General features: G+C 42.2%; 2 protein-coding genes across 2 annotated transcripts in view; one reads left to right on the top strand and one right to left on the bottom strand.

The window, feature by feature from the left end:
- Nucleotides 1-316: 316 nt before the first annotated feature.
- On the bottom strand, nucleotides 317-8,875 carry LOC135091011 (programmed cell death protein 2-like). Its single transcript, XM_063988299.1, has 7 exons — nucleotides 8,581-8,875; nucleotides 7,262-7,422; nucleotides 6,387-6,714; nucleotides 5,833-5,994; nucleotides 5,113-5,268; nucleotides 4,732-4,856; nucleotides 317-4,487 (listed from the first exon to the last, which is right to left on the bottom strand). The coding sequence occupies exons 1-7, from the start codon at nucleotides 8,695-8,697 to the stop codon at nucleotides 4,220-4,222; spliced, it is 1,317 nt and encodes a 438-aa protein (XP_063844369.1). The 5' UTR covers nucleotides 8,698-8,875; the 3' UTR covers nucleotides 317-4,219.
- A 2,832-nt stretch (nucleotides 8,876-11,707) lies between these two features.
- The window catches only part of LOC135091004 (progestin and adipoQ receptor family member 4-like), a 35,983-nt gene continuing 34,538 nt past the window's right edge, over nucleotides 11,708-13,152 (top strand). The window contains 1 exon segment of the mRNA XM_063988287.1: nucleotides 11,708-12,644. Coding sequence (XP_063844357.1) covers nucleotides 12,269-12,644 — 376 coding nt within the window. The 5' untranslated portion in view covers nucleotides 11,708-12,268.

Below are 13,152 nucleotides of genomic sequence, written 5' to 3'. Positions count from 1 at the left end.
CTAAAGATAAGAAAAGTTGAGCATCCCAAGATGAATCATAACTAACCACATGCTCTTCTCACTCACAGTTTCCCTAAGCAGTGATGTCATGTCCTAGAAAATGTTTCAGATTAAAAACAGTATTTGTCCTCAGTCCTTGTTCATTGTGGAGCTCTTAATATTGATTTTCATTCTATTTATAAACATGATTCACTGGACTCTGACATCTCTGCTAGGGGCAACAGTACAGCAGGACACTGCAACGTTAAGAGTGGCATGGCAGTCACTCATAACAACTAGTGACTCAATGTGTGGGAGATGGGTAAGGAGAACCAGATTGGGTTATCACAGTCGTTTATTGAGCCCAACATCACTACTGAGAAAAGCTTACATCTCCATCTCGTCTGTGAGCTCACCCACACGGGGAAGAGTTACAGTCCTGGCGGTACTATGAAGCCTGAATACTAAGAACTAACCCAACAGAGAAAGCTGAATCACCTATACAAGCCCCTTTCCTGGCTTCATCTTGCACCCCCAAAACAAAGTGTCAGTGAATAAATATACTTTAGGTGTTCTCTGAGTATACATAAAAGGAATGAATTTGTAATGTAGATGGAGAGTTAGTTCTTCCCTCATAACAAATAGTAGGGCAACACCTTCTGCTGTCTTATGCTATTTATTGGCCAACTGGTGTTTCCTCCAATACCAAACACTAGGGTGGTGATGCTGACTTGAACCTTGGTGACTGACAGACAGACAGACAGACAGACAGACAGACAAACATACATCAACTTTTGGTCTTGAACAGTGAGAAAATAAGACAGAGGGAGAAAAGACTCAGGTTTTTAAATAAGGATGCCTGTTTTCATGTTATTATCAGTGTTGCTTGTACCTATTCTATCCTTCTGCAATGAATTATTTGCTATTTTAATGCATATTTTGCTGATCTATGAAATACAAGACGTGTAATACAGTGAAGAAACTATCTCTTTGCCTCTCTCATGTTCCTAAGTCTGTCTCTCCCTCTAAGGTTCCTAACAGCAGTAATCCTTGTGGGTCTTTAGGAACACCACACACCTGGGGTTCCCATAATTAGTGAACTCTGCACTTGCAACTCTCCCATCATTCCTACTCTAACCCATGAACTATCAACTATTGCTTCAAGTGCTATATAACATTTTTATATAAAGATCATCTGCATATATGACTAGCATGTATAAGCATATTGTAAGCTATTTTTGTTCACCTAAAAGTTTTAAGTGGCATGAATGCATCATGTAATGGTACAAAATTTTTAAGATTATTTTGGTTTTATTCAAAAAATTGTTGCCAAATCTTCAGTAGTAAAATAGTTTTTGAGTCAAGAAAACATTGTTGAGGAAGCTTTGTCATTATCATCATCATTATCAAGCAGAAAGTAACTGCTCAAGCCATCTAGATAGAAAGACAATGAGGAGTGTGTAGTTCTGTCTCAGTTAAAACCCTGAAATTGCGAATTGGAGCATCAGATTCATGAAGGAAAAAATGAGCAGTGTTAAAAGCTGTAAATTAGCAGTGAGAGATGATGCAAAGAGCCACAATCATATTCCAAACAATGCTACACACTGCCTTAAATACTGTATCAGACGTCATCAACAAAGCAATACACAGAATCAAAAAAAACCTTGGAGAGAATTGAAAAGGTACATCTTATAAGTAAGACTTAACAGATGACTAAAAATACTGGCCAAGATGTGCATTAAGTTAAGGTGTGGCAGCATGCTACCTGGGGCTGCCCCTCACACACGCACACACACACACACACACACACACCACATAACATACGTAGTTAGGAAACATTATCTCACAATTTTTCATGTGTATAAAAGGTGAGAATTTCACATTTGTACACTTTGTGTTTACAAAATAGCAGTATCTGATCAGAAAATTTCTTATTGCATTATTTTATCTTCTCCACAGTTCCTTAGCAAGAAAATTTTTCCAAATTCAGGTAATAAATCACAAGGATGTTTTCTTCAGTGATGGTGACAATGAGCAAAGTTGTTTGATTTTCAAGAACACGTGGCATGGATTGATCAAGCCTCGTTATTCAGAAGGCAATAGTGTCCACTTTTGTCTTTGCATGACTGCATACCTTGGAGACACAATTATGCTTGTGGTGTATTTGTGTTGTATCCCATGTACTCCTTCACTAACCTTCAAACAGACATGTCTTCCAGGTGCATAAAATAGTTGAATTCACAAAGTTGACTGGCAACTAAACACAAGACCTTTAAGACCTTAAACATACATGGAGTGAAACAGAACACTTATCATAACTATATTACCAATACAGGAAGTGCTCTCTCTCTCTCTCTCTCTCTCTCTCTCTCTCTCTCTCTGCACCTTTAGAGCAAAGCTAAGCTACAACTAGTCTCCCTAAGAAAGCTTAAAATGGCAGAGAAGAAAATGGATGGTTCTTAAGTAATCCTCCTTGATCCCCCAGACACACTCTCGGTCCTAATGCAACACAGGGTTTGGGAGGAACATTACACTTTATGACTTAGCAAGCAGACCCACGGCAGGAAGCCTCCTTGCTACACACACAACAGATGCTTACCATTGGAATTCTCAGGAAGTTAACTGAACAGTGGGATTGCACAGTGTGTATTATGAGTGATAAATGGACAAAATGAATTAGTTTGCAGTGAGAAAGTGGCATCAGTAGGCCTGGCAAAGGGTCCCACGTGACACAGGAATGAGGTGAAATTTATACACTGTTGTTAACAGGAAAACATTACATTATAAGGCTGGATTTGTCAATCACACAATGCTCACCAAGCTGTGCATCTAGTGGAGTCAAATCTTCCCACACAAAGCAAAATTGTAGAATGTGTTTTTGTGTAAGGCAAAGCACTGGTCATCTTGGCCCCTAGGGGACCACACTCTTGATGGAAAAATGTGAGTATACACGTGACAAGATCCCGTCACAGAAAGCTGAGCGTTTTCTTAATGCTGTAGCTTGATGTAGGAACAAAATCAATGAAATAACAAGATGAACCATTCTTAATGTATCATGTGGGCAAAAAAACTAGTACTAATGAACACAATACACTGCCATAACTTGTCACTGTAATCTTTGTAAGTGTTGTATTTTCAAATGAGTATTCCTGGTGTGGTTTGTGTGAATAATATTGAGTGGATTCATGTCTCAATTATTCTAATTTTGGAGTGGAAGATCATGAGTGAAATATGTTTCTATAGACTCTATTCAACTCTTATCCTTTTAACATTAAGCTCACTGTATTTGGCTTCATAATATCACTCAAGTTCTGCCTTTTACTCTCCATGGAAATTCTCTTACCCTATCACATGCTCTTGCTTCATATTTATATCTTTACATACAAAAGTTACCATCAATGAAAACATTCTTTAAATTAATATCTATGAAAAAATGAGTACCAGTAATGAAATAAATCAATATCATGTCGTACTGCACAAATTTACAATATCACATGGCTATTGCACTGTCTCCCCTAGTTGTAGTATACATAGAAACAGGTCTGGAACACTGAGTATTGGGACATACGGGAATCTCTGAGGTTTTGATGATATGGTGAAGGTGTCAAGTGTATGTATTGCACGGTGGATGGCGAAAGTGAAGTAGTAATGTGGAAGTGCGTGTGGTGGAGTTCATGATTTGTCAGCTAGTATTGTTGAAATTAAATATTACTAAAAATAAAATAAAGTTTATTAAAAATAGGTATAAAGGAACCAAAACTTAAGCTTAAATGAGAAATGTTTGGCCTGTGTGTCAGCTTAGTGTTTCCAACAATGGTGGTTCACAGGCAATGGCTCCATCACTCTGTCCTGTGTATCTTTCCTAATATTATATATTGTAGCATGTTTATATCTCCAGTAAAATGTATGCAAGAAAGAACAGCTTGCATAGCTGCACAACATAAGGTGAAAGATGCTGTTGAAAACTTATCTGCCAGAAGCTTAGCCTGGCTGTAAAAGATGTGAAAATCACTGATTACTTTAATAGATAAACAGCAAAATTCTGAGTGTTCCATAAGCATAATATTAATTGGACTTTTAAGCACCAATTATTTATATTAAATCATTAATCCACATCCATTCTGGACTGGACACAAAGTGATGTGAGATGTGAGGTGAGAGCCACCTGGTCTCTGAGTGCCTGAGTGACCTTGACTTGCTGTCCTGTGAAGGTGGTGGCAGCGGTGGTGAGGCAGGACATTCAGATCACCTCACACTGGACTACTAAGGCTTCCTGCCGGACAGTATCCTTGTCATCCCAACAGGAGGCAGCACAGGTAAACACAGCCACAGTGCCAAACTCCAGAGGTACTCCCTGCACTCCTGATACACGCAGGTGAAGGAGCAGTTGTGGTGTCAGCTGCAGCTCAAACATGGTGCTTCCTCCACAGTGCTGGCACTTGCCCATCCCCTCTCCAGGTCCTGGAGGCCTCAACCACAGGGCTGTGGCTCCCTCCTCTCGGCAGTATCTGTAAAGGGATGACCGTACTTTGATGACTCAGGTATTGCTGTTGCTATTTCATATTCTTTGCTGTAGTAGTAGTAATGGTAGTAGTTTTAAAAATAGCAGTATCACTGGTGGTAGTAATAGCAGTATTAGTAGTAACACCATGTTTGGATACACAGATTTTTATGTTTTCTGTGTGAAATAATTGACAAGGGACAACATTTAGTACTAGTCTTGCAAGACTGCAGAGGGCAAAGCAATCTTACCTCATCACCTGCTGTGGACTCCTGGAAATCCTCTTTTTGAACTTGTGAAGGAAGACGTCCCCATGAGTAGCTACGTCCTTCTCATAGACGCCGTCTCCCTTCCCCTCTCCACCACTGGCTATCTCCTGCAACACAACCACCAGGGTCAGAGGGAAGCTTTCATGTCTAAGAGATACTCAATACAGGAGGAATGCAACTTACAAAACTTCATGAATTTTTGAGGTTACAAACACGTATCACATTTTTATCCCGTCTTGATGTATAGATGCAAAATTCACATTTACAAATAAAGATCTCAAGAAATTAAATGCATTAAAAGGAAAAGGAAAACCTATAGTTGATCCCAATCCCAGGATTGCCTAGAAGCATCCCATCACCCACCTCCTCCCTGAAGTCATGTCCTGTGTTGTGGGTGTAGTGGACCAGCAGCTCCCTCTCGTGCTCCGAGAAGGCCAAGTCCTCGGCGGGTTCTGCCTCACTCACCAGGTAGAAGGGGATGAAAGAGACGTCTGCATTGGCATCAATCTGAGTTGCCTCCTGAAGTACATGGAACATCAGTCAGATGTGAGTATTACTGAGTATTCCATACACAGCTAGTGTGTGTGTGTGTGTGTGTGTGTGTGTGTGTGTGTTGATGCCTTGTCTCAGCTACACAACGATGTCTGCCTGACAGATAAATAGACAGGTAGGATAGTGGATGTGTTTTATTGTATTTTGTCTCTTTTTAAGGGTTTACTTTATCTTTAGGAGAATGATATCAAATTTAAGAGTCAACTCAGGAAACACTGAGGTCATGTTACTAGTTTGGTCCATTTTGTTTTGCAGCTACTCTTTGTAAATGACTAATTCTGTTACACAGTGCAGAGATTAATTTTTCTATGCCTTAATCTTTAATATGGAGCTTCTCTTCAGTTATTTTATATGCAGAAACTATTTTTAACACTGTCTAGAATGTCACTTACGGTTTTACTCAGAGTAATAATAACCAAAATAGTGATGAGATAATAATGATAATGGCTCTAGCTCATGATACAAAAACATTAAACTGATATGCACACTTATTATAATGAACAAAATAGAAACAAGAATGTGCTGGCTGACCTTAAACAATGCAGGGATGTCTGTAGTTGGCTGCTCTGGTGTGTCCACAGCTATCATGTCCCCCTCTGGCCCCTCAATGACTGCTGTGGCCTCCATCCCCTCTCCCTCACACCCCACAATGCCCACGGCCCCACACAATGCCTCATTAGCATTGGCATCATCCTAAAGTGAAGAGAGCATTGATCAGGATTTAGAACTATAAGACAGGAAAACATTATCCTAAAATTAAGAAAGCATTTATCAGGATTTAGAATTATGACAAAGAAAAATAGTGTCAGGAAGAAAGGAAAGAAAGATGAAAATGGGAGGATTGGAGCATGTGAGGATGAAATGTAGGAGCAAGAATAAATGGACTGTAAGATGGAAATAGAGGGTTAGGAGGAAAAGGAAGAGGAATGAGAAATAGGAAGATAGGACCATGTAAGGCAGAAAAGCAGGGACAGGAATAGGTGGTTATTTCAACTGACAGTTGATATACGTGGGCAGATATGACCATAAGCCCAACAGTGCACACAGAAAGTCATCTGACAGTTACCTGCAGAAGATGTCCTCACCTCAATAATGTTCAGTTTATTCTCCATCTTTTGTGCAACATCTGTGATGGAGGTAGTGTTGGAGTTCATGTTATTGAGGTTGTCACTGTTGCCACCCCCACTCCCTCCTCCACTCGTTGTCTTGGCCATGTTGTCAAGGTACAGCTGGGACGATGACGGCGCCAAGTTGAAGTTGTCCGCATTCCTATTTCCATCATTGTCATTGCCACTGCCCCAGTCCTGCTCATCCTGGAACCATGTCTCGCTAGTATAGGAGGGGGACTTTGGGGCCTGGGCTGAGGTCCTGATAGATGCAGGATCCAGAATCTGGCTCCGCAAGCAAGTCCAGCTGTGGAGAGGTGCAGGGTGAGGAAAGGGTTATGGTATTCGCTACTGTAATGTATCTTTCCTCATCTTTATGAATGTCACAGGAAACACTAAGAAACTGATCCGAGAGGCAATGGCTATGGCTCAAACCCCTGGCAGTACACTCATGGTAACATGGGACTGAAATATGACCAGAGACCAAGATAATCACCAAGGCTTGAATGGATTTTGGTTGGCCTTGACTGTTCAGCCACTACACCTGTTCTTTGGATGCAGAAGAATACTTGTGAATACTGACTAGGTTATAGTTGTAACAATGTCACATGGTGCTGACAATGGTGATGAGAAACATAACCTTTCTCACTGAAAACTGCAGAAAGCCAGTATTGCACTCAACTTTTTGGCCAGAAACCTTCCCTCCATTTTCTTACAGTGCCTAACCTTATCTGATCAATGAAACAATCCGTTTTCCTTCCTGCTTTCATATCCACATGAAAAGCAACAACTTTAGCCCAGAAATAGTGACAGTGAGACCGTCTATCCCTCTGCCACACTGAGCATTGCCTCACCTGTGTGTGCGGTTCCAGCACTCCTGCGTGACACAGGCAAAGATGTAGAGCGTGCGGTGGTGCGCTCCCCCCTCCAGTGGGGCGTACACCTGCACCACCAGTGACTGCCTGCGCCCACATCGCTTGCAGGAAGGCGTCTCACACCCACTCACACACCAGTCCTGAGAAGAAGCAGGTTAGTTTTATGGTATTATTTGGTAAACCACATCCTCCACATATGCAATCCTTATCTATTCCAATGATTTTGAGATTTTTCCCACCAGGTTCCCAAGCTTGATGGGGATAGAAATGGAGGAAAAGAAGATAGGATGTATTGTGTTAAACTGCAATTTTACTGGTTAGGATAGTGTAGGAGATATAGGGGAATAGAGGCCAACAAATTAGCAAGGTTAGTGACTTCAAAAGTTAGGATAGAGAAGTGGGGATATGAGGGGACAGACTATTATTTAGCGATTTTCTCCAAATGCAGTGTTTTCTCTTCAGACTTTTGATGTTTCCCAAATTTGGCCTATTTTGTCCCCTTCTCCCCCACTCTAGAACCCTGCTTTCCCACCAGGTCCCTAAACTTGCAATACAATACATAAGGAGTTGCTATTGGTAAGAATCATTAAATTTTGTAGGGATTGCAAGTTAGTTGACCTAAATACAGCTCATAATCCATCTTATAAGGTGAATTATATCAATAACTTGAAGGCACATTCTTAACAAAGGGACACCAATCATGAACATGTAACAGCCACTTTTCAGCATACAGATGAGTGAGTGAGTGGGTGAAATAAGCTAAAGAAATACCACACATTGGATATATGAGAGCACCAAAACTTGAGAGAGAGAGAGAGAGAGAGAGAGAGAGAGAGAGAGAGAGAGAGAGAGAGAGAGAGAGAGAGAGAGAGAGAGAGAGAGAGAGAGAGATTAGAATCTTATCCTTTGAACATCCTGAGTAACAGAATAAAATGAGAGAGAGAGAGAGAGAGAGAGAGAGAGAGAGAGAGAGAGAGAGAGAGAGAGAGAGAGAGAGAGAGAGAGAGAGAGAGAGAGAGAGAGAGAGAGAGAATCTTATCCTTTGAACATCCTGAGTAACAGAATAAAATGAGAGAGAGAGAGAGAGAGAGAGAGAGAGAGAGAGAGAGAGAGAGAGAGAGAGAGAGAGAGAGAGAGAGAGAGAGAGAGAGAGAGAGAGAGAGAGAGAGATTGCAGTCTTATCCTTTGAACATCCTGAGTAGCATAAAGAGAGAGAGAGAGAGAGAGAGAGAGAGAGAGAGAGAGAGAGAGAGAGAGTACTGAAAAGCCACATTGACATCCAATCTTTCACAGCTTACTGGAGTGCCCCCGATTTTGCTGACAGTACAGGAGGCAACCCCCGGATGCTGCTGCTGCCTCGAGGTGATCTGCTCCTCCACGTGACCCAGCAGCACCAGGTGAGGCTTGGAGGCCATTGTGCCCCAAGATGACCTGAGCTAGATGACCTTCACGATACTCTCATTGTTACTGAACCCGTCCCGTACTCGTCCTCTCCTCCTCCTCTCACAACCTCAGCAGACGATATATCAATAAATTCCTCCGTGCTGGAGTGTGCGCGCGCCTGACCGCTCTTGGTAAAAGCTTCGTTCTCATTGGTCCACGCAGGCTTCAGACACGTTCTCATTGGTGGTTTCTCTTTCTATTGACCTTTGCGCATGTGGACGTTAAGGTGTCAGGACGTTTTAATGCTTTTACGGTAAATTTCTACCTATTGAAACCAAGGGCTATGTGGGTGTAGGGAAGGAGCGAGAGGCAGGAGGAAGGATGGGGTGGTGTTTGGTGCAATGTACTGCTGGTGATGATGCTGTACAGTGGAGTATGTTTTAATATTTTTACGGCACATTTTTATTTTTCTGAATGTAAGGAAAATGCTATATTGAGAGAGAGAGAGAGAGAGAGAGAGAGAGAGAGAGAGAGAGAGAGAGACTTTACATTATCCCATATGTTTAGCAACGGTGAAGACGCACATCGGGTAATTCAAAACACGCATAGTAGCTAATATGGTAAGTCGATAATAGTAATATGTTAATTCTATACTCATATTGAACTTCATTCAAACATTATTTCTCGTATAATCCCTGATATATGAAAGAATCAGAGAGGTACTGTTAACTGGCTGACAAAGAATATTACAGATATAGGTTCTACATCCGTATGAATAAGCTTTGCATCGTTATGATGTATTAAGTAACCTTGTTTATGGGATTATGTTATATTCACCAAGGTGAAACCAAAACTTGTTCATGCTCCACCTTTACATATGATATTCTTTGTTAGTTACTGTAGCTCTCGTCCAAGAAATAACTAGTGATGATGATGGTGGTGGTGGTGATGATGATGATTATGAAGAGGAGGAGGAGGAGGGTACATGGTGCAACCAGGAGCATGAATTTTTTCGAGGGGCACTCACAAATAATGGGTTACATGGAGGAGACATGGCATGGCCAGTGTGTATAGGAGTGGAAAGTCGGGAAAGATGCTTTAGCTTTAAGAAGAAAATTGCGTGTCATGTAACATTTACATGACATGGCCTGTGTATGTAAGAGTGCACAGTAAGGAAAGATATTTTAGGAAGTAATTTTTGTCTCACGTAAAAACTCGCAACTCGCGCCTCACAAGTTTGAGATGTGGCATTTTGTTTTATCATACATTTAGCACCTAGTATGTAACAATTATGTAGGAGACTACTTATTTTCTATATTTGAAATAGTGACCTAATATCTTATCTAGGCTCTAGGGTATATGAATTTCTCGAAAGCTGCACGGAAGAGTGCATGAACTTATGAAAAGTTGGGAACAATTGATATAAAAGATGGGTACTGTCATTATGCTTGTAATGTGCCATGAAATCAATGGGCATCACTTTGTTTATGATCATGTGCAAGTATAAAGATGTGAGAGAGATCCAGTTTTCCATATAGCAGGAATAGATCAGTGAAACGTATTACCAGTAGAAATTTTAAACCGGTAGTATTTTATAAGAAAAATTATTTAAGAAAAAAAGAGAGAGAGAAAAAAAAGATTTAAAGAGGGGACAACATGAGCTTGACTCCTGCTAGATTCAGCTTTCCAAACAGGACGACAGATCAATATCAACGGAAGAAGTGAAATTTATAAGTAAAATATGATATAGATGAATAAATAAACAAAACAAACAATAAATAAAATAGATCAACAAAAACAGGGCACATGAGAAGCTTCAGTCAATCCTGGAAAAGTAGGAACCGGAGGAACAACGAGGCACTGGAAGGCAGGCAGCAACAACGTGACAGCAGACACGTAGGACTGGAATTTCCCCTACGAGCCTCTTGAAGAGACTTCCACTAGGATCCATCGAGCAGAAAAAAAAAAAAAAAAGCATTCGCGAAAACTATAGTTTGCCTTCAATACCTACAGCAACGTGGCTAAGGCTAAATACGCTTTGCTATTAATACATCAACAGATAAAAGAAAGTCATAAATAATGCATCATCAAAATTATTTGCGATATTTTTAGTTTATCATAAAAATCTACAGCAAAGTTTGCCAAGGGTAAATATAAACGCCTCGCAAGTGCTTCCATGAAAGAAAGTTCATATGCAAGTCTACATGCAGTGTCAGGAAGGCTCTGAAAATATGTTGCTGAGATTATGAGATGAAAAGATTAAAGAAATAGTCGGTGCAAAACTTCGTCCATAGCTGAATATATCGGCCATTAGCGTGCGTGTCAACTGAAATAACATTGACGAGTGACAATATCATTATTATTATTATCATTATTATTATTATTATTATTATTATTATTATTATTATTATTAGTAGTAGTAGTAGTAGTAGTAGGCACATTATAAATATAGAAGGAGGGCTACCATTAAGTCTCGAGTAAAGTTTATCTTCTATATGTTTAGTCTGTTAATCTTTATAGCCTCCTCCTCTTCCCTCTTCCTCCTCCTTCTCCTCCTGAGTTAATTCCCGGCATTATCTTACCATCGACAACAAAGGGAGGGAGGGGAGGAGGCAGATTAAACAATAGCTGGAAGGTGAAGGGGAAGAGGATGAACGGAGCAACGTCCTAACAGAAATCGAAGAGGACAGAGCGTGTGATGGAATAAAAAACAAGAACATTCACTGCACGATTAGGCTACTATGAACGTGTGTGTGTGTGTGTGTGTGTGTGTGTGTGTGGATCAGCTGTTAGTCAGCATTAGTACGCAAAGATAGGATCGAATCTGACTGCAAACGAGGGAATTAAGTTTATCTGTTTGGCGGGTCTTGTATTTGGCATGGGTCTATGTTTATATTTGGTATCCATCAGCTGGTCGGTCCCGTGTGTGTGTGTGTGTGTGTGTGTGTGTGAGAGAGAGTGAGAGTGACGTAATACCGTAGTGACGTCATGCGCGCCTGTCTCTGGCACCCTCTCCCCAGCATCGATCCAACAGCTGACTGATGCCAGCAGTTGCCAGCCACCGCTTAGCTCGGCTCAACGTCACTCAAGTTTTGTTACTCTGTATTAATAGACTGTTTACGTTCAGTCTCCTTTATTTTTTTTTAAACTGTAGAGTTACTGCTATAAAGGTTAGCTCGCAGTGCGCCAATTTGAGTCGTATTATCACTGTTAGAGTGAATTTAGTTAAGTCCCCGGTGTTCTCCTCGGCTGCCCGGATGTGCATGTAGTGTGGCTGGTGTTATTGTGTCTCCTGGCGGTGTTGTGAGCGAGGGGTGTCCTGGGCATCGTTGTAGGCAGCAGGTGTGGGGTCGTGCTACAGGGAGGGCAGGGTGCAGGGAGCGGCCGGCGGTACAGACGAGAGGACAGTGCTGAGGTGCGCGTGGCTCTGCTCACTTGCCTTAGTGTCGCTCTCCTCTCGCCGCCTAACACAGCGCGCCCAGTCCCTCTTTCCTGGGTAAGAAGTGCTCACGTTCCCGCCGCAGCACCGGGTACCGCCCTAAGTTTGTGTTGATGGGCCAACTGTGATATCGCCGCGGCAGTGAGTGCGAGGCTGACGGCGGCATGTCAGGGAGCGGCATGAGCAAGCAGGACTCCGGCGGGGTTGCCGATGCCGGGGCCGGGGGAGTAGCAGCAGCATCAGCAGCGGCGTCAGCTGTAGCAGAAAGTAAGCTTAGACAAAGAACAGTGGCCGATAGTCGAGACCAGAATTGCTCACAGTTTCACAATGGCGCGCTGGTCTCTGAGGAGAACTCAAGCAGTAAGCAGTGCTCGCTACACCTGTGGTCCAGAAAGGCGCTGCTCAGACGCAAGGACCTTCCCAAGCACCTGCAGTTCAACCCCTACATCGAGACGGGCTACCGGCCTCTCCTGTCCGCGTGGGGCTGTCTCATGAGCCTCTTCTATTTCCATAATGAAACCATCAACATCATCACCCACGGTAAGCCACCCTGTCCCCTATCCCGCCGCCCACACGCCTGCATGGCCAGTGGGCGTGCACGGGAGCGAGATCGTGGGACCCAGACCAGAGCCAGGAACTAAAAATATATGACTTACTGACAGATAGAGTGTGCATGAAACCTTAGCTCTAGCTTTCTATTAACGTGCCTGCTACTACTGCTACTGCTACTACTACTACTACTGCTACTACTACTACTACTACTGCTACTACTACTACTACTGCTGCTACTACTGTTGCTACTACGACAATCACTGCTACTGGTCGGGGATATGGAACTAAGGTCAATGCTTATATAGTAGGTACTAAATGTGTAGGGGGTCACAAGGTCATGTCAAGGTCAGAGGTTCACAAATAGGGGTCAGGAGAGGTTAGGTCACTGGGTCAGGAGAACAAGCCAGGGTGAGGGGTTAAGAGGTTATCAGCAACGACTACAAGATGAAATGAGGTCATACCCAATAGCCAGTTGTGATAGGACAGCGCTAAGAGG

The sequence above is a fragment of the Scylla paramamosain genome, chromosome 36, assembly GCF_035594125.1.
Source record: "Scylla paramamosain isolate STU-SP2022 chromosome 36, ASM3559412v1, whole genome shotgun sequence".
Taxonomy (NCBI): domain Eukaryota; kingdom Metazoa; phylum Arthropoda; class Malacostraca; order Decapoda; family Portunidae; genus Scylla; species Scylla paramamosain.
This window is presented reverse-complemented; position numbering and strand designations above follow the sequence as displayed.